This window comes from Anopheles aquasalis, chromosome 2 (assembly GCF_943734665.1).
Source record: "Anopheles aquasalis chromosome 2, idAnoAquaMG_Q_19, whole genome shotgun sequence".
NCBI lineage: Eukaryota > Metazoa > Arthropoda > Insecta > Diptera > Culicidae > Anopheles > Anopheles aquasalis.
This window is the reverse complement of record NC_064877.1, coordinates 43587501-43612500: the sequence shown is the minus strand read 5'-3', so window position 1 is coordinate 43612500 and position 25000 is coordinate 43587501. Positions and strand designations below refer to the sequence as shown.

The following is a 25000-nucleotide window of genomic DNA, read 5'->3' as shown; positions in this document are numbered from 1 at the left end:
AGCTGGTTTTAGATTTCAGCAAACTCGTCACCAATTCTCGCAATCATGAACGGATACGGGAAAGAACATGATCCCGAAGAAAGTATCGACAACTCTCCGGAGTTCTACGATCCCGTTGCCATTTTTCTGTCCAGCGTAAACTACAGCACGGAGAACCTGACCGACGAGCTAAAGTAAGTGGCGGAAACCCGATCATGGCGCGTTTCTTTAAAACATGCTTCTCTATTCTAGGAAATGCTCGGTAACGTACGATCAGCTCAGCGGCCTGGTGGAAGAGGATTTGCGGCTGATGGGGATGAAAAGCGATTTGGCGATCAAGGAGATTCTTTCCGAGTTGTCACAACTTTCGAAGCAACGGCGGATGTATGACAGGTAGGTTCGGATCGCTCTTGAGTATCTGCAGATACGCTGGACTTTCTTTACTTTCTTCTCGATCTCTATGTTGCAGAGTTCTAGGAACAGAGTTTCAACCTGTTGAGTATACAAAAACCGTCGATCGAAATACAGTCGAGCATCTGGAAAACATCAAAATGTTGATCAGACTGACGCAGCTTAAGCTGAAACGCACTGTTCCCGAAAACGTGTTGCTAGACAACCACGTATACGCTTCGGAAATTTCTCTTGAGCTTTGTGCTAAAATCCTCAATCGGCTCGGTGATATACAGGCCATACTAGGTCCAGACCAGCCGTCCGCCGAGAGCAAGCTAAAATCGTGGATACGGCAGGCTACCCTACCGGTGATGCTTCTGTCCGGTGTCCTGCTGGTGTCGCTTTATTGGAAACGACACGTATAACTGAATTGAAATGGAAGCTCATTTTCATTAAGGAAACCAATAAAAAGGTAAATTTCTTTATAAAACACTATTTTAAATGTTTTTTAATTATTATCTTGATTTCCATCCTCCCGTAATCTACCATTAACACATACATATATTTCTATCCTGCCATTATATATTCCGCATTCATCATGTAAATATTGGCTTATCGATAAACTGGACGTAAGGCTGCTGAATACGCTGCTGGTACTCGATCAACACAATTTTGTTGACTCCCTTCTTCAGAATATGCCGGGGAACGTAGAGCGTCAGTTGGGGTCCCGCCAGCGGCCAGTAACGACCAAGGTTAAAACCGTTGATAAACACCAACCCTTTGCCCCACACATGTGTGTAAAGGTAGGTATCGTAGATCTCATCGTTGTTGATCACAAACGTTCCATAGTACACCTGGGCCGCGGCAGCGGACAAATCATCGTCATCCTCCTCATCTGCCGGTGACCGTTGGTTTATGAAATTTTCTACATACTGATAGTTATCCAACGGGTAGGTCGTTATGGTCCAGTTGTACAGTGGTTTGCCCTCGACCGTTACCGTTCCCAAAATGCCCTTGAAATCGTTGGGAATGTTGTAGTTGATGCGACCCTGGCTTTCCACCAGTAACTGCAATCTGTTGCCCGATCCGACGCTGAGCGGAATGGAATGGACATTGGTTTCTCGTGATAGAATACCGTAGAAAACCTGCGAAAGAGACAGATAATTAGCATCAACGGAAATGCGTCCCAGTAGAAGGCATGCTGATCCTTACATCATCGACATGTACATAGGCACGATCGTGAACTTGGTCGATTGTGAGCGTGTAAGGATCGCGATTGAGGGTGGATGGCAGTGTTGCTTCGTACAACACAAAACCAGAATGTTGGTTTAACGCCTCGAAAGTAACGGGTTGCACTTCGGTGATCACCCGATTGGATAACATCGTGCGTCCATGTTTCGACAGGATGGATCCACGGCGCTCTAACCATACCGTATCGAGGGACATCTTGGGCAGCGGTTCTGGTGCCGGTACACCTGGGTCACCAAAGTACTTTTACAAACAGGGGAATCGAATCAAAAGCAGTTATAAGCACTGGGAATCATCAAAATATTGCTCCGTGCAGTTTCGTCTTACCTCGATCAATACTTTGCGGATTTCAAAGTACTTTTCCGTCGGATCACCCGCCTCGTCTAGTGGTGCATCATAATCGTACGTCGTTATGTCCGCACCATACTTACCCGGACCAATATCATTCGCACCGGCTGTAAACCCAAAGTTGGTGCCACCGAAGAACATGTAGAAATTAACGTTGGCTTTTTGATCCAACATCAAGCGCAGCGTATTGATCACCGGTTCGCTTTCCACCCGTGCCATCGGTTCCATCCAGTGCGTTAACCAGCCCGGGTAATACTCGGCGTTCACCAATGGTCCCTTGGGTAGAAACTTGCGCAATCTTCTCCAAAACACATTCGGATCATTCGCTAAAGAGACAAACGAGATTCGAGATGAAATGAAAATCGTACACCGCAAGACCACCAGATGTTGATTTTTTACTTGCTCCGAAATCCAACGTTGGCAATATTCCCGGTATGGATCCACAGCTCAAAAGTTCCGGGCCATCATTGGTAAACATCACTGCTTTATCCTGCACGAAATGCACTACGTGGAGAACCGGCTCATAAGCAATTAGCAGCAACAATCGTTTAGTGGGCCGAATAGTTACCGGTAATGTTCTTCATAAACTGCATATACTGTCGATCGCAGGCACTGAAGGAGCCATACTCGTTCTCGATCGAAACCATGATCACTGGACCACAGTTACCGTAAAGATGGCGGGTAATGCGTGGCATTAACTGGTTGTACCACTTTTGCACTTCCCTCAAATAGTCTGCAAGGGGAGGGGATATACTAGATTATTAACTGCAAAGCATTTCCGCATCCTCCCATGCCATCCACTAACCTATATCGTACGTTCGCAACTTAATGGTTGGATACTTGGTGAGGAGCCAGTGTGGGAATCCTCCCATATCTCGCTCGGCACAAATGTAAGGTCCTGGCCGCAAGATCACGAACAGGTCCTCGGATTGTGCCGTTTCAATGAACTCTTCCAAATTGGCAATGCCATCCCAGCGGTACTGGCCAGGCGTCGGCTCGTGCAGCGACCATTCGATGTAGCTACGAAAGCAGCAGGGGTTGCCTTTCGCTTCAGAACATTGTCATTTCATTCTAAACTACTTTTAAAAAGCCACCGTCGTCACTTACGTCATGACCGTGTTCAAGCCAGCGGCCCTCATCGAACGTAGGATGTGTCGCCAGGATTGTGGCAGAGCGCGAAAGTAGTGGAACGAGCCCGAGATGAACTGAAACGGCTGGCCATCTTTTGTGAAGGTATTGTTCTCGAAATTGATATCGAATTTTCTCTGTTAAACCAAGAGACAATCAAGCACTAGTTTGTAGTAAAACATAATTCTATTGCACAGCACACATAAGTAATCTTTTTGGACACTTACACCATACTGATTTGCACCGATGGTTGGCTGCATCCAGCATCCAGCAAGACAGAGACAGAGCAGCACTGCAATGGGCGTCATTGTGGGAAGTTTGCAAAAAAAAAAACACCACGGACAACTAATTCACGCCACCACTTCCGCCCAGTTGAAGATCATCCGCACGACTGTTAGTATGTCCTCGATCGTGCTAATTTTATCCGGCGTGAGGAACCGAAAAGACATAAGTGGCTAAAAACCGGTTGTTCATTTGCATGAGAACCCTCGCGTGCGGAAAGGTTCGTTCAACTTGGTTCTTCTTTCAATAGTCTTATGCGCTCCACTGGGTAAACGCTTGTCATTGATGAGCAAACGATCAGCAATCTGCATCTGCCACTGTACGATTACAACAAACACAGGATGCTAACTCACCTGATACGCGATACGACCTACCGTTGCCAAGCACTGCCGATCGAGTGATCGAAATTAAGGGTAAGTGGTGGCTTTAAATGGTGGATTAATAAACACTTTTGCTCTGACCGCCGCACACTCGACCTGTGCCGCGATGCACTCGCTACCACATACTAAGCTCGGTACGATGCCGGTCAAGTCGAGTCGCGAGCTGCTGAAACGCATCTTATCGCTTACGGTGCCTCCGAGACCTAATCGAAACTCCGCGGGACCGCGGCGTTGTGTCAAGTGTCTGTCTGTGGTAAATTCCCCTGTGGCTGCCGGGACCAGCACCCCGTTGTTCTGAATAAATGATCCGTTGTCATGTTTTGCTATCGCAAGCACGCCCCTAAGAGTAGCGTCAAACGCAAGGCAACGCGGCTGGAAAATAGCAGACACGTGTTCCAATGGCGGAAGCTACACACAAACCGTTAAATTGCACGAACATCGAGATTTGGCTCCTGAACTATAAAGCAGCAGAGAATAGCTACAGGCTGACCATGTGGCAAAGGCTTCGCTTTATTCGATTAAAATAATTAGGTCATCAGCTTCGACCCCTCGCGATAAGACGTGCTATAAACGGCATAGATAGCATCCATGTGGTGTTAATATGATGCAATGGTAAGTGGCCGTTCTTTAGAATATAAACCACGGTGGGGGGATTACCCTTGCTTAACGATAAATATCTCTATCCAGGTATCGATCGATCGTGCGGGTTAATTGAAAATTGGAGCGTCGGTAAAGTACAGCGTTCCCAGGGATTCAGACTCTTTCTGATACTCAATGAGAATCAGGTAGTTGTCCTTTGGTTTCAAGATATGCGGCGAAACGTACAGTGTTTTCTGCGGTCCAACCAGTGGCCAGTAACGTCCAATGTTAATGCCATTGATAAACACCACCCCTTTACCAAACTCGTGGGCATCCAGATAGGTATCGGCTAGCTCGGTGAACACATCAAAAATACCGTAGTAAACAACCATTGGCTGCACGGTGTCCCATTTACCATGCCGGGCAGTCCGTTTCGGACCCGCCTGCTTTCGATGTTCCAGAACTGACTGTTTTAGTTGACTGAATTCTTCCAGCGGAATCCCGTACATCGTCCAGTTGAGAACTTCCTTCATGTTGATGTACACCTTGCCCACGATGCCTTTGAAGTCGTTTGCAATGCCAAAGTTTATGCGTCCTTGATTCTCCACCACGATGCTCAAGGTGTGCCCTTTGTCCAGACCGATCGGCATACTGTTGATGAGGTTCTCGCGCGAGAGCACACCCATAAACTGTTTATCGACGAATACATAGGCACGATCGTGTACTCCTTCCACGGTCAGTTTGTAAGGATCGGTGCGAATATCGTCCGGTATGGTCGCTTCGTACAGCACAAGCCCCGACACTTGATTCAGTGCTTCGAACGTCAACGGACGATCGCTGGTTACGTTGATCGCGGTAAGCTTTTCGCGATACACGGGATCCAATAGACTACCAAGCGGAAACAGAGCCACGGGATTAATTTTCATTTTTGGAGCTGCAGAACGAATAGAGCGAAATTAATTGTTATACCGCATCGTGCTGACGTTTGGACGAGAGTTGGACCTACTTGGCAATGGCAGTGATACGTTGGGCCTTGGGAAGTATTGTAAAATGGTGTCCCGCAGGGTGTAGTACTTGTCCGTCGGATCACCGCACTCCGAGAGCGGCGCATCGTAATCGTACGATGTGATGTCGGCTACGTATCCGCCCGAACCGGCACTGTTAGCTCCAGCGGTAAACCCATAGTTGGTTCCACCGAAGAACATGTAAATGTTGACGTTGACCTTATTACTCAGCATAAAGGCTAAACTGTCGGCGACCAGCTTCGCATCCGTGTGGGCCATGTGTGCCTCCTGCCAGTGCGTTAACCATCCGGGGTAGAATTCTGCGTTTACCAGTGGTCCCTTCGGTTGCGTCTTCCTTAGCACCGTCCAGTATCCATTGATTTCGTCCTCTACAGCGTGGCAAGGAGAAACGCATCGTCCCCCATAAACTCGACAGCTGGAAATCACCAATTTCAGACGTCCGACTTACCGGTACCGGGTCCAAAGTCCAGTGCACTAAGCACTCCCTCTATTGCACCGCAAGTTTCCAACCCTGGACCATTGTTGGTGAACAGTACCGCGTCGCCTTTTACGTAACGAGCTAAAACCGGTGATCGACGGGATGATTAGCTGATTATTGGCCGGTTGACATTTCCGGGGGGGGGGGGGGGGGGGGGGGGGGCAGCTTCGAACCCGTATACCTGTTTCGTCCCGTAGCCAGTTCAGGTACTTGTGATCACAGGCAAAGTACGATCCATACTCGTTCTCCACCTGCACCAGAATGATGGGACCACCCTGGCCGTACATGAAGCGTGCCAACCGTGAGAACAGTTGAGCATACCACGATCGTACTTCGCGAAGATAGTCTGAAACGGCAATTACATTTCAGCGATTAGATTGTCGATCGATCGTGGCTCGCGGATCAGACGGTAATCGTGTACTGATATCGTTAGTGCGCAGCTGGATGCCCGGGTACTTGTGTAGCAGCCAGGCCGGAAAACCTCCCATATCACGTTCGGCACAGATGTACGGCCCCGGACGCAGGATCACGAACAGATCCTCTTGCATGGCCAGCTCAATGAAATGCACGACATCTGCCATCCCATCCCAGTTGTATTCATTTTCCTTTGGATTGTGCAGTGACCATTCGACGTATCTGAAATGAGGGGTCATTTCGCAGGAATATATTTCAATAAACCTTCAGAGAGCAACAGTTCCTTCTTATCGCCTCGCTTGCACGACGCAGGGCGTACACGATGGAGGAGCAACATTACGTACGTTGTTACTGCATTAAGACCGGCGGCACGCATCGACCGGAGAATCGGTTGCCAGCTCTGCGGAAGGGCACGGAAGTAGTGAAACGAGCCGGCCACATACTGGAACGGTTTACCGTCCATCACGAAGGTGTCGTTGTCATAGTCGATCGCGAATGAGCGCGCTGGTTGGCGCTCCTGTTGATGAGCATTCACAAACACACGATCAGAACGTGGAAAGGAGTTACATTGAACAGAAATAACACTACGAACAGGTTAAACATACCGTAGTCCATGTAACGGGCAACCTCATAAGAATACACCAAGCACAAAATATTCTGAATAACATTCTGTCGTTTTTTTTTGCGAATGCCTACTGCGGCATTCAACACGACCTCAACCGAGCAGCACACACCAACGGAATGTTGTTTTTGTTGATAGTTCGTTTGCGCTCTTCGTGTCTCTCTAGCGAACCGGCCGCTGCGACTGATAAGAGTCGCGGCCAGCCTGCTAGCCACAACTGCCGAACGGCCAAATGGAACGAAACAAAAGATAGAATGCAATGGTAAAGGGGCCATTGACATGCCCGGCATGCCTGCCAATTATTCAATTTAAGCCCAGCATCACAGCTGGCGGCGCCCACAGCAATGGGTTCGGAATTTCGTTGTCACGCGACAGTCTCTCAACAGCCACTCTCTTAACATTATGATCTCAGTTAGATTTGAATTGTTTTATTTCATTTCGATGCGAGACCAGAACCACGATGCGAACCACCTAACCCTAAGCTTCATCGAGGATAGCTTTCGAGGCAAAGTGCAGGGTACGGTCGGCCGGTAGTTTCTGCAGTTCGACCACCACGATCGTATTACCGGTGGCTTTCAGCAGCTCTTTCGGCAGGTACGTGGTAACCTGCGGTCCGACAACGGGCCAGTAGCGACCAAGGTTGAATCCGTTCACGAAGATGAAACCCTGCAAAAAACGTGCATCGGAAGCGATGGTATGAGTGCGTTAATTATTTGCGATTCCATTCTACGATTTGCCGTAGCGCGCTCCGTCTTACCTTGCCCCAACCGGCCATGTTGATGTACGTGTCATGAATGTCGGCCGTGGCCACATCGAACACCGCACTCAGTACGATCGGTCCGTGGACGGCCATACCGCGACCGTTCGCACCGGGTCCTCCAGGAGCGCTGTCCACGAACTGTTGCAGTTTGGCGTAATCGTCGAACGGATAGCCCGTAACGGACCACTGACCCTCCAGCGACAGCTCGTGCGGTTCGTCGTACGTTTGTATGGTCACATTGCCCAAAATTCCCTGTGGCGGAGTAAAGCGAGAAAAAAAACCCCGGATCAGATTGTGGTGCGCTGCGGGCGGGGTTAAATGAACTCACCTTGTAATCATCGAGAATGTCGAAGTTGATGCGACCCTGGTTCTCGACCAGCAGCGACAGTTTCGAACCATATCCGGCCGTCAGTGGCAGTGTGTCGATGGCGTTCTCGCGTGCAAGTGTACCGACATAAAACTGTTGCGGAGACAGATCAGTAGACATCAGTGAAGTTATGCTTATCTACGGGCCCGGGGGACAGATATGGTCAGTGATAGATGTTTGAATTACCTCATCCAGGTACACCTGTGCCCTATCGTGCAGTCCGTTGATAGTGAGCAGACTAGGGTCACGTGTTAGCTTCGGCAGTGTGGTTTCGTACAGCACGAAGCCTGAGTTTTGATTGATCTCCTCGAAGGTGAGCAGCTTCCGGGACGGGTTGGCCGGATTCGTGCCCAGCAGTTGACGGCCGCTCTCGGACAGGATCGAACCGATCGTTGTTAGCTGAATGGACTCTAGTACCATCTTCGGTGACGCCTCGGGCACTGGCATGATAGCGAGAGGTAGATACTGTGAAATGTAAGAGCCACAAAGAAAAACCATCGAGGTGAGCGAAATGAATGGGATTCCAAAGTGCAGTTTCCGCCTCACCTCGCCAATGATATCGCGGAAGGCGATATACTTCATCGTCGGATCACCGGCCTCATCCATCGGTGCATCATAATCGTACGATGTAATGTCCGCCATGTACTTGCCCAGCCCCCAATCGTTGGCACCGGCCCAGAAGCCAAAGTTCGTTCCGCCAAAGTACATGTAAAAGTCCACGTTCCATCCATCCTTGAGCATTTTACGGAGCGTAGCGGCTAATGGTCCGGCCGGGCGCCTCTGGTTTGATTCCTGCCAGTGCGTCAGCCAACCGGTGTAGAACTCGGTGTTGACCAGTGGTCCCTTCGGTTGGTACGAGCGCACCTTGGCGGCATGCGTGTCCACCTCCTCGTCGGTCATCAGCCCAAAGTCCGTCGTGATGAACACACCATCGATGCGACCACAGCCAATCTCATCATCGTACGGACGATCGACGGTGAACAGTAGCGCCTTGTCCTGCACATACCGGTTCGTTTCCTCCTTCAGGAAGTTCAGATACGGTTTGTCACACTTTCCGAACGCACCGTACTCATTCTCGATCTGCACCATGATGATGGGGCCACCGTTGCCGTACATGTACGGTTCCATGCGGCTCATCAGCTCACCGTACCACTTCTTCACCTCGGCCAGATAGTTGGCATCGCTGGTGCGCACCTGGATGCCGGGATATTTGTTGAACAACCAGTACGGCAATCCACCCTGCAAGCAAACAAAGAAGCCATTGCCCATTCAAGCCGCCATTGAGACTGAGACAACTCGCCCGTTACTTACGTTATCGATTTCGGCACAAATGTACGGTCCCGGGCGGAGAATCACGTACAGATCTTCCTCGATGGCGGCCTCGATAATGTCGGTTACATTGGCAATGCCCTCCCAGTCGTACACGCCATCGCGCGGATTGTGCAAGGACCACTGCACGTAAAGGTCGACCGCATTCAGTCCACCGGCACGCATCGTTCGTAGCTTCGTGCGCCAGGTTTGTGGTAGCGCTCGGAAGTAGTGGAACGATCCAGCGACGTAGCGGAAATCTTTGCCATCCATGACGAACGTATCCCGTTCATAATCGACGGTGAAGGATCGTTGAGCCTGTTGAGGGAGACAAGAGAGATGGAAATAGAAAAGGAAATTACGTGAAAAGAACTTGCTAGCGGTGGTCGCTCATGAGTGAGTGTTGTATGCGGCTTCCTATGATTGCGATGTTACCTCGGCAAGGCCTGCTACGGCCAAGCACACAGCGAGAACGATCGGTTGGAGCAACATGCTCACTCAAGCTGCCCCAATGAATTTGCACTGAAGGTGTTTCCTCACGCGGCAGAAACCCGTGCGGTAGGATCGACGATTGGTAAAACACTGATAGAGCTTTCTGTACGATGGTCAAACGAAGCATCATTATTGCACGTATCTTATGCGCGACCTCAATGGCCAATCGTCACGCCACGTACACATTTGCACTTTGGCCCATTATTAGCGTCACCATCGCTATCGATTGGGAAGGAAGTCTTTGGTACGGTAACACCATTGAAAAATCGCGCGACCCCTAATCCTTGTACCGTTTGATTTATCGAGGTTCTCACTAGACACGAGATAAGATACTTCTAATTGCATTATGCAAATTGTTTGTGTCTAGCTTCTCCGGGGGTGCCCTTTTTTGGTCAGCTGGCAGAACCCCCCCCCCCCCCATCACATGATTACACCGGATGCCGAAAGATTGAAGCACCAGCACCCGTACGTACAATGGGTGAAAATATCGAGAAGCTCCTGGGAGAGTTCCTATCATTCGGTGTACGATAAGATTATATGGTAATGGTTGACGACAAGATGAGCGCGTGTGTATCGGATCTTACATCGTCTCCCTCGTCGTCGCTTTGCAGTCCCAACACGAGCCCAAGAGTCAGACCCACGATGGCCACCAACACTATCGCACAGATTCCCAACAGTTTCGGTCTACGCATCGTGGCGTGGGGTATGTGGATGATCCGAAATCCTAAGCTCAACTGATAATGAGGTGCCAACTGGCTAATGGTTTTTATACGCCGCAGGACAATTGATTGATAATTGTAATCCTGCTGATGATAATCCAGACGCGATGGGGGCCAATCGTAACAAACGTTGGTATCTCTTCGCAGTTAATAGCATCGTGGCTGGTATCTTTTCATGGACGGTCAGTGCGCTGTAAAAAGCATCAACCAGAGCAATGCGGTGTTTGGTAATGGCCACATATTGTTTGCCTGGTATGCACTGTTTCAATGGAATGGTTTTTCGTGGAGTTTTAGGTGTACAAGCTTCACAACTTCTTAAATAGTTTGGTAATCTGTTGTCATGTTTTTGTAAGCAGGATGCTGCGTACGAATCGGATAACAAGAATATTTCACCGACACTAGGATCAATTCTTCTGCTACTGATATAAGGCGCTTACACTTGCTATATGCGTTAATATCGTTTCGGAATATAATCAGAATTGCCAGAAGCTCCAGACGACAAGTCAGAAGAAGAAACACACGAGCTAAGAAACACATGATCACTGTTCAACTTGCTCATTTTAAAAAGCTATCATCGTTATGAAAAGAAAATTATAATATTGAACTTTATTCACTAAATACATTCGAGCTGAGCACAATTAAAAAAACTCTAAAATAAGTAAAAGTCGCCTTGGGTTCAACGGCCCAATTAAAATGTGCCGCGCTGTTATTTGAACGCAGGAAAGGTGTATGTATCGGAAATCTGTTCAAGAAAATGAACTTTTTGGTTGTTTGTGCGAAACAAACGCGCCGAGAAACGTGTTCGTTTTGAGGCAACACGTGGTCCAAGTGCAACACGAGGACGGGCGACCCCGTTTATGTTCCTCCTGATCTTACTGGGTGTCGACGCAGGGATAAAATAAACCTGCATTAAAATGTATGTTTTACTTTCCATCCCCACAACAACGACAGAGTCTTCCTTGGTCCGTTTGCAGCAGTAGGAGAAGTGTTTTATGAGGGTGGGAACGCACGAACGCAACATTATCTGCTTCGTAGAACTCGATGATCAACCCTGCAATATTGTTTATCTTTAACGGGGTTCGTGTGTTCATCTGGCATTAACGGGTGCGCGACACACTGGCAAGCGGTATACCTTCTATTGGTCACAAAGCATCTCGCAGCATAATTTCTCCCAGGACATCCCGCTGGTCCTTTTTACCGGTTGTGAAGCGAAGAAATAAATACATTTCTTAAAGCATTAGCATAAATACATTTAATAAGCATTTAATGTATTTTGTTGTTGAAATGAAAACCCAAACCAGCAATTCAATCTGAACGAAATAATTCATACACCAACCGAGCATCCTCAGAGAATGCCGCACCCGTTGTGTCGCCTTCTATGATTCTCGCCAACAAACGGGGTTTCGGCCGGATTCACCAACACACACGCCGCCATTTTAAGCTCGGAAGTCGAACGGTTCGGACGTGGACACACGCTCGTCCGTCGTTCTGTTGGTTATACGAAGCGTTTCTGATTATTACCTTAGTGCGTATAGTTGGTGTGTATCTTTCAACTACGGAACTCAACCATCACCCATCCGCTATCTGTGATTTTGTGTTTTTTTTTTTCGTGTGGACCACCCAGCAACTCCGTGTCTCCCCGTTTTGAGGCCGATGCCGATACCTCCCGAAATGCTATGCTATTCGATGCTGCGTTTCGGTGCGTGCTTTGTGGTCTCCGTCAGTTGGTCTCGCGGTTCTTCTGCCTCTTCCAATCGTTTGATTTATGACCACAGTTCCCGCAGTTCCGGGTGACCGCTTTGCGTGGCGTTTGCCTGGCTTTTTTTTGTTTCAAGAAATTCCATACAAGACACGTTCCCTTATCAGCAAGGCCGCGTTTATGTGAAGCGGCACAACGGCAGTTGGTGGTCGAGAACGCCGAGTGGACTCGCGAGCTTTCCCGGGCGGGTCGAGACGGTGTCGATCACCGGCTGGACGCCAGACTCGCTAGACTCGAAGATATTTAGAGAATGAGGTGAAGTCACCGATTACGTCAATCTTCGCCTTTTTCATTTTCATTTGTTGGCCTTACCAAGGCCGGTCTGTGGGAAGCGCCACACGCAACAAAAAAAACGCAACTTCTATTCCGTTCTCATCGTTTCGGGTTCCGTCGTGTACTGGTGGAATGTGATGCGTTCTGAGGCCTTCCTCCTCTCCTCGGAAGCGGACAGCGACACGCATACGCGCGAGAGTTCACGAAACGGCGGTTGCATAGGGTGTCGAAAACATATTCTATTTTTTTTTGTTTTCATTTAATAGCAGCTATTTGCATGTCAATTTAATCCATTCTTGCTTATCTGCTCCACATCTAGTTCACTACAGTGAGTGCCAGAAAAGAGGTTCTAAGCGAGCAGACGCAGTGTGATTTGGTGGATGATCATCGCGTAAGTGTCGTGTGTTCGTGTTTTGTGACTACGTGTCGTCGTACCTTTGGTGCCTTTGCGGGATTTGTGTATCTCCATTTGCCTTCGCGCCGCGGTCCTCCACAGTGGATCGGTTGTTACGCGACGACGGTGATCTGTCTGGGCGCGCGATCGCACCGCGTAAGAGAAAGTGTCAAAAGTGTCGGCACCCCGCAGGGGGGCGGTAGTTGCGCTCTCGTGAAAGCGCCTTTCCGTGGGGTGGTGCGTACGTTCCGTCCGTGCGGAATTGGTGACGGTCCAAACCAAAACAAAGCGTGTCCGTCAAGTGAGATAAAAGAAGCAAACGGCAGGAGAAGAGAGAAAAAAAGAGAGGAGTAGCCTTTGCCAACAACCCAAACAAGGTAAATCGGAGAAATTCCCCGCACGCGGCCGTCTCTTGCGGGGTGCAAGTGAAGGCAGTGTAAAAGGCCCCATCATCATACCACCCTCCCGAGGCGGTGCAATAGTCACGTATCGTGTGCGTCTGTGTGCTAGAGAGTGATCAGGTAAACGACAAAGAAGGCACGGCTACCATCAGCAGCTACCAGCATCATGATCCACGTCGGTGACAATACCTGGAACCTGAAGGTCTTCATCACCGACCTTCAGGTGACGAAAACGCTGCGTGTCCGGGGAGATTTGCACATCGGTGGTGTTATGCTGCGCCTCGTTGATCCAGGTAAGGTCGCAATCGTTCAGTAGATGTGTATGTATGTGTGCCAAGGTGCAGCATCGTGCAGGCAGTCTCTCTCTCTCTTTCTCTCTTTCTCCCTGCCTCACGAGAGAGTGTTGCAATTGCACACTTTGCCCGAGAGGGGACGAGTCTTAGCAACGGGGGCTGTGTGGGGGCTAAATTTCAGTTTCGCCCATGCGCGCGCGGTGACTTAAAGTTGCTCCAACTTGGTAAGTCGGCGCAGCCACCCAAGTTCCCCCCGGCGGGGACGGCGAAGGAGGTGCGGATAGACTGGTTCACCCCGGTGATCGATGCATTGCGACGTGCATACAGATTTCTCTCGGCTGCGGACACCAGTACAGCGGCCGTCGTGCTGTGTGCAATCAGTGCACACTTGGATGGAATGCACTTTCATGACGAAATCAAAAGTAGGCAGTGGGTTACTCGTCAATGGTCTAAGCAGACTTTGGCTTTTAAAGGAATAAGGTTGTTAAAGGATTTTAAAAAAGAAATTCCATGCGAATTGGGAGACGATAAACGTTTTTTTTTGCATAAAAGAATAAGCAACTTGCCTTCCTTCACTTAAAAATTTAATGGCAAAATTACCCCCGGAAAACCGGTCCACCCAATGCGCCGTACAATGTGCTGCGATTTTTTCGCAAATCTTATTTCCATCTGCAACTGTTACAGCCGCTGGTGCTGCTGGTGCTGCTGCTGGTGCCGCTACTAAGAGCTCCATGCTCCAAAACCCCAACGGACCACTCGATTCAAGGCCCCTTGTGGTGTTGCCGTCCTCGGCTGCGGGGGGGACTCCGTGCGATGGTGTGCGTGCTCCACGACTTTTTTTTGCGTGCCACGATCTCTTCAATTCGCTCTTGAGCGTCCCAAGCCGTGCCCCAATGCTTTGCTCGCACCGCACACCGCTGGTTGGAACAATAACTCGTTCTCGTCAGGAATGTCGTCAGCGCGAGGAGTTCAGCAAACAAGTAAACACCAACACTGGCAACTCTGCTGGTGGGGCTTGGAAGTGATAAAGATTGCAAACACGGGACGTCGACGTCCCGGACCTGGAATGTCCTGGTATGGGGAAGGAAGGTGAAGGTGAGGGAGCTGGCGAAAGCAATCCGCCTCTATTCCGGCGAATCTCACCAGCCAGCCGGATGTTCGAGGAAATGGGAGGGGAAGGTGCCGAGATGCCGATATGTGTGGCCGGATGTGCGAGTTGGCCCCGCCAGAGGGGGTTGACTCATAAAAACGAAAATAATTGTTCAACCTTCGCGGATCTGGTTAGTCGCTTGCGTCACCAGCCACCACCTCACCTTTGCACAGACGTGATCGGAACTGATCGCCGGGGGTTTCATGGTTTTTGTGTACCCATTGTTCGAACTTCAATCGAAGATAATGCCCGAAATCGATTATATTCACTTCCGAATTGCGGTGAGCTGAATGATGAAATTAGCGTTCCATTCAAGCTGGTTCACCGGTTGGACGAATCGATTAATGGGAGTTCGGTAATTTAATAAATATTTCAGAAAATCCAACCGGACGAGATGACGATATCGTAGGGCGAGTGACTTACACTTATTTACATTCGATCGATCCTCGCGTCGATCGCCCAGCCGGGTCACTACCACCAAGATCCCACCCCAAGGGAACTTACCATCATCGATCGATTGGACGACGACGACGACGACGACGACGACGAGAAAGCGGATCTCGCTGCGCTGCTGCTAGGCAGGAAGATTCGTTTGGCTTCGTTTCCGATATTTATTAATAGAATATTTTCGGTTTATTGAGCCTTGGGAACGAAGGGGGGGACTTGCAAGACGGGGCTGGTTAAATGTGTGTTTTCCTTGAGCGCAAGATGTGTGTGAACGAATCGATTAACGAGCGAGAGAGCATGAGAGTAAGGGAGGGAGAGAGAGAGAGAGATACAGAGGCAGGTAATGGATGATCTAGCACCACCGAGAAGGACTCGCGGGTCTCGCGGATCCACGACTAGCGTGATCTTCCACACGGCACGAGACGACGATCGAATTCGGTGTCTCGATCTCGATCGTGCTGAAGATCAAGCAACGCTGAAACGGCACGGAAACACCCGACCACACACACCGGGTTGGTTGGTTGAGGGCTGGCTTGATGAGTTTAGCGATGAGGCAAACACTCCTCTAACTTCACCGTCGGCTAAAGTAAAGTTGATGACGCAGCGAAAGACAAGATACCGCGACAGAAACTGCGATCGTCGTCGCGGACACGCACACTTGTGCTGCTGCTGCTGCTGCGCAAGAAGATAAACAATCGCGATCGCTGCGATCCCCAAGTAAGGGGTGGACTCCACACCAACACCAAAGCGCGCCCGCGCGCGCGGTGGTTGTGCGTGTTGGTGTGGGCTGGACGCGTCCGCGAGACGCGGATTCCTTGAAGCACCTGATTGAAACTGGAACCCAGAAGTTGGCGCTTCTCGCGACGATAAATCATCGCTTTTTATAAGCCAAGTGTTGCTCTAGTGCGCCAGACAAGTCATATCGGAGTAGAGCAAAGCAACCCCCGTCGTTGCTTAGGAAGGAGGCGTAGATTTATGGTCGAGACTGAGTCGAGATCTCTCGAGACTTGTCCCGACGTTTCATTTGCAAGTGCGCGCGGAAAGGCTTGCTTTGATTAACATTCCGAATGGAAGATAAGATGATGATCGTTTGCTGTAAGACGATCGCACAATCAACAGAGTACAGTAATGAGATGTTACCGTGGTATGATCGTCGATTAAACGTTCGCCTGATCGCTAGCTCGTTATTTAATGAACACAAATGGCTTTGTTTTGACTCCGACTTGATGTTAAAAAGCCGAACGCCAAGATGAACTGATCGTGCATCATAACAGTTCCTACAAGGTGCAAGTGTAGCTGATCGTTACTTTACTAACGATCTGCTTCTCGTACGATCGTCTTATCAAATTCACGCAACTCGATCTCTCGCTCTCTCTCTGAAGTGAATCGCGCCAACAAATCAATCGTCGACAGCAACCAACACATCAGGGCCCCAGCGACCACTGTACTGTACGCGGTTGCCGTTTGCTTCTCCCCAAACCGGGACACACAACCGGTGCTGTTTGTTCTTGCTGTCCATTACCGGCCAGCAGCAGCAGCAGCAGCAGCAGCACCAGCATCATCTAAGGAGCGAGCGAACGTTCGCAGCAAGCGCGCGTGCGACGATACCTTATAAGGAACTCGTCCTTGGTTCCGTTTTCGTGTCGCACCCCGTCGCAGGTCGTGGGGCTCTGTTTGTGAGGTTCTGCTTCAGTGACTACGTGATCATAGCGATCGTCGCATCACACCAATCGTTGCAACGCCAGAACCACACACCAGAGAGTCCGGACCGAGTCAATCCGTTCGCCCTTCACGCCCGCTACCTTTTTGGTAATTTGGATTCTGTTTTCATCGAGAAACAAAAAACAAAAAAATACTCCCAACACACATACACGCACCAACGCACTCTCACTCTGTGGCTCCGTCCGTCCATCACCAACGGATTCATGTTTTATGTTTTGTTTATGAATATGCTAACACGAAATGAGCGCCTGGCATGTGGGCATGATGGTTCGTTTAAGACAAAACACACGGCAGAACCAGCTGTCCCTCCCTCGCTCCCTCGCTCGCTCGTTCGTTTCCGTGTAACGTTCTTTTCCCTTCACCAAACCTCGCCGATTACACTTCCGGTTCTCTCCATCCGGTCGTGTCTGGCCATCTGAGGCACCCTCCTCGAAATCACGGTTCCTAAATCATTCGAACGACCTCGCGGGACCGAGCAGAAGCGGCCGGAGAGTGCATGGAGTGCCTGAATGCTGGATGGCGGCAGTTAAATCAACCGATCCACACCGACACCGTGGCGCGGCGCGGCGCGGCGCGGCGCAGCGCAGACTCAAGATGTGCGCGCGGGCTCAGTTCTGTTCGCGACTCTCGCCCCCCTCCCTGACACGGCACATGGTGGTTAGAAGATGGCGCGAGATACGAGATCCAGAATCGGAAGATCTTGGTTTAACGGCATCGACGGCGGTTTGGTTGGGCGTCTAGCAGAGCCGTCTATGGATCAAGAAGGAGCACCTTTTGAGTAGCAGAGAGAAGCAAGGCCTGCTGGCGGTATAGAGACTGCTTCACGGAATCTACATCTTTTAACAACGTTTTGAAGACTGCGGTAGTGCACTCCGATGCGTCGATCTAGCGGCGTTAAACTCCTGGGCATCGGGTGCATCCGATTAATGTCTGCTCTCACTTTCACTAGCAATGTACACCGTGAAGTTAAGGGAAGGAAATTAGTTCAGCAACAGCAACAGAACTCGGGAAACTTAGCAGGAAGAAGATGGAGTAGGCGATCCTTTTTTCATCTATTTATTTCGAAACCTGGAACGAAAAACTTGGATGAGAACGTATTCCCGCCATTACGTGCGCTTTTTAACAATTTATGGTAAGGATCTGCTCCTCTGGGACGATAAAAGCAAAATCACTCAGCGCAGAAAGCCATTTAAAACCAGATAGTCAAAGCAACCGTCTCCAAAGGTCTCCGAGCGAGAAGCGCGCCGAGTATCGCTGTTTACTGAGACTACGACGACGACGATGCTGACGACGATGACGACGACGACGACGACAATGGTAGCACATGTTTTCCATTTCTGCCCTATTTTCCTCCGTTTCGCGCCATCCGAGAGTGCGTTGGTTCACTCTCGACTCTCGACACGGTGACAGCTGAGCGTAGCGGCCAGCGCCTCCCTCGACTTTGGACCGATGGGGTTAGCCCCGTCATCGCAATTTCCAGGGCAGGGCAGGGTAGGGAACACATTCTTTGCTTACGCCGCCACGGCAGCTGCGCCAGCCGCCGCCAAAACCCTGACCCAACCCCACACACAACCAAAGCAACCCATTCAGCTACACGACTCCACGGTCTAGCCTGGGAGGTTTTCTCGATAAAATTCTTCACGTCGCGTTTTAAGGGGGGAAGGGATTAGCTTCGCGGTTGGCGGTAAGGTTGATGGGGGAGCGGGTTAAACTCCACACAGGAGGGGGGCTAGCCAGATAGCGAACACATTAATGTGTTGTGTTGTGTTCTGTTCGGTTGTTCGCCAACATTGACATTGAACCGAATTGGTGGGGCGAATCGCGCGCTCGCTCGCTCGCTCGCTCGCGAACGAACGTCATCCGCCCTATTTTATTCGCCAGAAGAAAACTCCCCACCCCGGGTGGGGAAGAAGGCGGATAGTAAACTAGGTCCTGGATGGTGTATCGCCCGTCAACCCGATAGTACGGCGCCCGCCAAATGGCACATGGCGATGACAATCTGTCCGTGGCTGCCGTGGCGTGAAGTGATATTTTATCGTTTCTACGATGGGCGGACCGGCAACCAAACCAAACCCAGCACACACCATTCTTCGGGTGGGTCCGGGTGGTCCGAATGGCAAATGGCGGATTGCGTTTCGCATGGCCAGCCCACGGGCCCTGGTGACCTAAGGGAATTTCCGATTTCCGATGGTGGTTCGATCGATGGCAAAGGATGCGAAGACGACGACGACGACGACGACGAAAGGTTCTCATTTCCTGCCATCAGACCAAGGTGGGTGCTGGTGGATGGGCCACGGACAGGACGGGTGCTAATGGAATATAAATTGAGTGATTAATACAGGAACTGGGAACCGGTGGACGGTGGCGCTAGGGCTATGGCTCAATTTGAGTCGATTACTTGGCACATCGTTAACCTTGAAGTCTTAAAATCCAATTCATTAACACGGCAACACGATGGAAGCGATCAATTAGAGGTGTTGTGGGGTGTTGTTTTTGTTTTTATGTTTCTCAAATTAATAGATCAAGCAGACGCGCAAGTGGCCTGTTAACGGCACTACACACGACGAGCGATGTTTTATTTTCTTAAGGTAGGAATACACGAAGCGTAAACTCTCGTATAAACTCGGAGTGTAATGCCAAAAAGATTATACTTATGTCAAAAAGATTATAGGCCCGCGGAGCGTAAATCCGAGCGTAAAAGCAAGCGTAAACACAGCACCAACATGAAGCGTAGCGTTATAAAGAATTGAATGTTCTACAATCGCTAATATACAGTAAAAACATCTTAAAATATATAAAAAGATGTTCAGAAATCAACTTATCTCGTCGATTTATGTTTTTTGTGGCCAGAAACACATGTAATTGATGTAATAGCATAGTGTAATTGCAGGTGCCCGAGTGTAATTGCATTTGACGTTTCGGTATAAACTTTTATGCGATTATGCCTGCCACACGAAGCGTAAACTTTTTGGCATTACATTCTGAGTTTATACGAGAGTTTACGCTTCATGTATCGCCGGCTTTAAATTGAATTTAGTAAAAATTCATTAAATGGCATTCCGCGTTGAACAAGCTGACCTACTATTTATTCTACACGGAAGGGCCCGATCACAGTTCGATGGAAATGTTTGCGAAGAAGAAGGCAAAGCGAATGAAAAGCCTTTAATTTAATTAAATGGCGATTATCGTTTGGAAGCAGTAAAGTTCAATATTCAATTCAAATTATCAGACGCTGTTAGTGATAAACAGTTGCTCCCATCACTTGATTAATGTTTTGTTAAGAACTTCGTTTATTTACACACAAACTGCTGCTCGATAATCGTGGCATGCCTTGGCTACATCAATCACTTGAGAATGAGTTTATGAAAAAGCCATAAAAAGCGACTGTGGAGTGCACATCAAATTCCTTCACCGCACCTGCAATCGATGCAAATAACCAATTAGCTAATGCTTTTAGTCCGACAGCGCGCGCGCTCCCTTTCCAACAACTTTCCGATCAAAACTCACCCATGCCCCCCCCGTTCTTCCAAGCAATCTAATAATAGATTCACACAAGAAGAACCGCATTTTTTTCTTCTTCTAGAAGACGATAGACCGACGGGAAAGAGCAAACAAAAAAAAAACCTCGAAAAGGACTCCACTACGCCGCGCTGCACAAACTCGCCACTGAAGCAATTTTCAAATGCCACACCCTGCGTGGCGTGTGAAGGGCGGCGAACCGCCAATGTTTGCTTTGTTGTAGCGGTTTGTTTTTCGTAAAACAATATCTGGCCGTCGGCTCCACCAACACCACCTCCACCACCATCGCGGTGTTGTCTACAGGGTCAACATAATTTTTCTCCGTTATTCAAATCTCATAAATACATGTGGGGCCGCCGGGGAGGGCTCCTCATCTTGGCGAACGCCGCAACCGTGCCGGCGAAGTGTTGGCCGCGATAGGTTTTTTTATTTTTAGAACCAGCGTCTGTGCGGTGCTCCCGTTAAATGTGTCAGTTGCCAATGCGCGTACCCAGCCAGAGCACCGCGCGTTACCAGTGATGCGTGTCGAGTGCAGTATAGCCAGCCAACCCTTGGAAGGTTGGGAAGGGAATGTGGGCATTCTGCGGCCTTCCAGCCACATTTCGGCACCGTGTCTCAATAATAATTGTGATGATGCCGGTGACTGAAGACGCTCGCAACTTTTCATCACGCGCTAGACACTAAATGGAAATTATGAAACTGAAGCCAAATCCATCGTGCCACTTGACTTGCTGGCGGGGAAAAGTCCAATAAAACGCTCAAGAATCTTTCTCCAACCACCCTTGGCGAGCGTCCGTGGCTTGTGGCGACCTATTTTCGCAGAGATACATCCCAATTCCCTCCTCGCCAGGCCTGTAGGCCGTCCCTTGCTGGAATTCAGAATGGATGTACATATTTGCGAGCTGAAGAGGTGGATGGAGGTACCGTCAGCTCAAGTATCGGTCAGTCGGACGGTCGAAACGGTCGAAATCCTCTTGAAAGTTGCGGCCTATGGTCCACTCTCGAACCGCGACCGATCGACCCATTTGCCGTTTGCCATTCGGATGTGGTAAGGGCCGGCGGTACGGGTATCGTAAGGAGGGGGCCCCCGAGGATATGTACAATGCTGCTGGTTCTACGGTGCCAGCAGATGGTTTCGATAAGGTTTCATTTCGCACCACCATCTGCCCTCAGGGGTGTGGCACCCAGACACGCTCAATGCTGTTGCTGCTTCATAGTTTAAATTACGCTACGCGCGCACCCCCTAAGGGGTCTAGGGGATGGTACCGAGAGATGCATAAATATTCTCGGGCCGGCCAACAAATGAAACTGGAGGATGGCACCGGAGCCATCCGTGTTCGTTCTATGCAACTGCACTGCAATTTGTGTGACATTCATTCTACCATTGGTAGAGCAGTTAAATGTGGTCGTTTTGTTGCACATTTAATGGCTTTTTTCCCTTTCGGTTATTGCCTTGCCCGCCGGCGGTGTGTGGACGGGAGAAAGTGGCACTTCCGATCGTAGCAATAATGCGCAGCCGGGGAAAGGAAGATGCTGCTGTGCCGGTTTCGGGTTCGGAGCCAGATAAATTTAAAGTGTTGTGAATGATCTCACTCGCGGCAGTGTCGAAAGATTGAAAGATGATTTTGAAAATCTGGTCAAATGGTTTGTCTTAAATAAATTTTACACTTTGTAATTGAAGCTTTTTCCGTTGAGAAACTTGAGATACCCGAGACTGTTCGCTTGAGGCGTAAATCGTTTTCTTTTTTCAATGTAAATCTTCCAACTAAAGTTGAAATCCAGATCTATTTTTTTAGCATAAAACCGAATTTATTTGATAGATATGAGTATTGTCTCTGCTTTGCTGCTTTAGCTATATTAATTTTAGTTTCTGAAAGCTGAAAATAATTTTCTTCCTTCAATTTCCTTCATGAACGATTTATCTGAGAAAATCCTTTCTGTCACATTGTCTGCTCGTTATATTAAAACAGTGATATTTTTAGCATATGAAATTACTATTTCACTTGAGAAGTTCAAGAATGGAAAGTTGACAGTTCAATAGAAAATGTTATCGATCTTTTATTAAAACCAACCATCATTCTTGCTTCAGTCGCGGTTCTCAAAGCCTACCTTGTAGGTCACAGTACTCTACTTGTTCGATGTTACTGGTCGCCAACTCGATTTTACTGTTCATGATAACGGCTAACGAACCAAAGAAAAAACATTTGGATAAGCATTTGCCCAGCTATCAGTAAAGCATGGGGAAGCCGGCTATGTTAGAATGTACTCGATCAACGCTAACGTATCGGTATCTTATCTTACTTGCGTTGCTTATCAAGCAAACCTAACCGCGGCACTGTGCCACCGTCACACAGTTGTAAGTAGCGCCGCTGCTGTAGCTTCTCGTTTTGAAACACCGTAGGGCCCGCGCAGCAGGCAGCTTAATATAATTCCAATCACATGCTCTGAAATAATTTCTGGCTTAGTAGACAGCGATGCAAAGCGCCTTGAGCCCTGATCCGCTCGCCCGTTGCATCGCCAATTCGTTCGTCAAATAAACACCTCGAACAAAAACCGGTACCGAAGACTGATTGTTGTTTTGTGACCGTCTGTTTTTTCTTCTTCTTCTTCTTCTTTCTTTGCTCTTCAGAAAACCCGAAAGATTGGTCCGACCACGCACTATGGTGGCCCGTGCGGAACCAGTGGCTCACGCGCACCAAGTCAACCCTCGACCAGGTGGGCCTGCACGCCGATGCCCTGCTGCACTTCACACCGATGCACAAAACGTTGCGCGTACAGGTAAGTTGTTCGTTTCGTTGCTGCCCGATTGCTGACTTGCAAATGCGAAACGTCCACACATCGACATGCCCTTAAGCGGAATGGAGCGTCGTGATCTTGGTTACTGATAGCTCGGATTCCGTTCCTGCTTGGCGCTTCCGGCCTGTAGCCGAAAATGGCGCCTCACGCTTCGACCGTAGTCGCTCTCTCTCTCTCTTCTCTGTTGGTGGTGTGGTGCCCGCGGTACGCTAATGAGCAGCACACGCGTTCGTTAGCTATTCCCCGACCACCAAACAACCCAACCGCCCCTCCCCCGGTTGGGTCCGAAACTGGTACAAAATCCGCATTGGAAGGTGCCACTTCCTCGACCGACCCCCTTTTGGGTCATCGTTCATTCACGTCGACGGTCAATCCTACACGATCTACACCACGCCGCGGTTGGCTTGCGGTAGGCAGTGTGCTCGATAGCTAGAGAGACCACCCCCACCCCCCGCCCCCTCAGTCACCACAGAAATGGAGAATCATAACTTCTGCCTCTGTGTGATGAGGCCTAGCTCGCCTCCTAGATCTTCGCGTTCACTTTATTGCCTATTGACCTTTTCGCCTTTGGTGGTTGGCATGGTAGCAGCAGCAGCAGCATCCACTGATCGAAGCAAACGTACGCGGAGTGTCGAGCAGTAGTAGAGCCGACCGCCGATGAGTTGAGTTTTGGCGCCCGACCGCCCAATCCGACCACTGTGGCCACACCGGACCATCATCATCTCGGTCGTCTATCGTTGTTTTTGGCTTTATTTTTAGGAATGAGAAAACCGATCTCGCAACCAACAAACCCATTCATCCGTTCGAGTGTGCGCGCGAGCGCTCCACGATGGCGCGTAGGTTGGCGCGCTGCTGCTGCTATCCACATCCACTCTCTCTCTCTCTCTGGGGGTCACCGAGTTAGCCGATCGAATCCTCCCCACACACGCGATACCGATGGGGTGACGTCGTGCACGGTACCTCCTGTCCTCCCAGGCCACGCAATCGAACGGCATCTGCCAACGCCAAGCGACGCGCCACAGCAACCCTACGCGAACATTCCGGCCTACTACCGCTCCGCGAACTATACTAAGCTGCTGCTGTGGCCAGTGTCCGTTGGACGAATGCTGGTCACCTGTGGTAGTTGGCGAGATTGTTGCGAACGAGCGTGCGGTGCTCTGGGACTCCCCCCCCCCGGGTTCGGATACGCAATCGAACCGATGCGATGGCTGACCGCTGGAAATGTCAAACCTCCCGGTTGGTGGCGACTAGGCGGGGGCGATCACATTAGGACACTCTCTCGAGTGGATGTCTTGTATGACAAACGTCGTATTAGACCACGATCCGGAGGAGGGACCGGACGTATCCGATCCGGCCGGATGGTGGTAGACTGCTAGGCAGTAACCACCCACCCACCCACCCACCGACCCCAAGCGCCGTTACTCGATCACCACTCGAGATGCAAGGAGATTTCAAGGTTTTGCCTCTCGTCCGCCTCGTTCTGATCGTCGACCTACGTGTACACCGTCATGGCCATGTACTGATTTTGCGCCGAAACCATGACGCTAGCAACGCACCTGTTCTAGTTGCGTACCAACAAACAAGGGAGCGTGGCCATTGGCCATGGGCCCAGGAAGGGCGTGCATGCAAAGGGCCCTCGACTGGGAATGGAATTTGATTCAGGTCCAACGGGACTCACGGTTCTCACATCGCGCGTCAGGCAACGATGATGATAAGAGGTAGCAGTA

At 49.8% G+C, this 25000-nt stretch overlaps 5 protein-coding genes across 10 annotated transcripts in view; 2 read left to right on the top strand and 3 right to left on the bottom strand.

Annotated features, from left to right (window-relative positions):
- The window catches only part of LOC126581020 (uncharacterized), a 1202-nt gene extending 338 nt beyond the window's left edge, over positions 1–864 (top strand). The window contains exons 1-3 of the mRNA XM_050244425.1: positions 1–173; positions 232–372; positions 449–864. The exon at positions 1–173 is cut by the window's left edge and continues 338 nt beyond it. Of these exons, the coding sequence (XP_050100382.1) occupies positions 46–173; positions 232–372; positions 449–794 (615 nt within the window). The 5' untranslated portion in view covers positions 1–45 and the 3' untranslated portion in view covers positions 795–864. The remainder of the gene's footprint in view (positions 174–231; positions 373–448) is intronic.
- On the bottom strand, positions 847–3868 carry LOC126581019 (beta-galactosidase-like). Of its 2 annotated transcripts, none has more exons than XM_050244423.1 (9): positions 3729–3868; positions 3321–3507; positions 3073–3230; positions 2771–2985; positions 2534–2698; positions 2365–2469; positions 1945–2291; positions 1582–1860; positions 847–1514 (listed from the first exon to the last, which is right to left on the bottom strand). In XM_050244423.1, the coding sequence occupies exons 2-9, from the start codon at positions 3399–3401 to the stop codon at positions 966–968; spliced, it is 1899 nt and encodes a 632-aa protein (XP_050100380.1). In that variant the 5' UTR covers positions 3402–3507; positions 3729–3868; the 3' UTR covers positions 847–965. The 2 variants fall into 2 exon arrangements, with proteins under 2 accessions (XP_050100380.1, XP_050100381.1); XM_050244424.1 differs by having other exon boundaries at positions 3321–3548; positions 3729–3855.
- A 376-nt stretch (positions 3869–4244) lies between these two features.
- LOC126581016 (beta-galactosidase-like) lies at positions 4245–7010 on the bottom strand. Its single transcript, XM_050244416.1, has 7 exons — positions 6857–7010; positions 6596–6768; positions 6259–6473; positions 6019–6183; positions 5808–5918; positions 5341–5727; positions 4245–5268 (listed from the first exon to the last, which is right to left on the bottom strand). Exons 1-7 carry the CDS (start codon positions 6917–6919, stop codon positions 4463–4465), a joined length of 1920 nt encoding a protein of 639 aa, XP_050100373.1. The 5' UTR covers positions 6920–7010; the 3' UTR covers positions 4245–4462.
- A 263-nt stretch (positions 7011–7273) lies between these two features.
- Positions 7274–10494, bottom strand: LOC126581011 (beta-galactosidase-like). Of its 2 annotated transcripts, none has more exons than XM_050244409.1 (7): positions 10385–10494; positions 9312–9626; positions 8547–9239; positions 8187–8465; positions 7962–8093; positions 7631–7885; positions 7274–7539 (listed from the first exon to the last, which is right to left on the bottom strand). In XM_050244409.1, exons 1-7 carry the CDS (start codon positions 10490–10492, stop codon positions 7351–7353), a joined length of 1971 nt encoding a protein of 656 aa, XP_050100366.1. In that variant the 5' UTR covers positions 10493–10494; the 3' UTR covers positions 7274–7350. The 2 variants fall into 2 exon arrangements, with proteins under 2 accessions (XP_050100366.1, XP_050100367.1); XM_050244410.1 differs by lacking the exon at positions 10385–10494 and adding an exon at positions 9744–9878.
- Positions 8281–25000, top strand: part of LOC126581009 (unc-112-related protein-like) — a 21601-nt gene continuing 4881 nt past the window's right edge. Inside the window, exons 1-3 of one of the 4 annotated variants that reach the window (XM_050244405.1) lie at positions 8281–8313; positions 12871–13639; positions 23107–23255. In XM_050244405.1, coding sequence (XP_050100362.1) covers positions 13513–13639; positions 23107–23255 — 276 coding nt within the window. In that variant the 5' untranslated portion in view covers positions 8281–8313; positions 12871–13512. Of the gene's footprint in view, positions 8314–11964; positions 12058–12870; positions 13640–23106; positions 23256–25000 lie in introns of those variants that run through there. The other 3 variants (XM_050244402.1, XM_050244404.1, XM_050244406.1) reach the window with 3 other exon arrangements.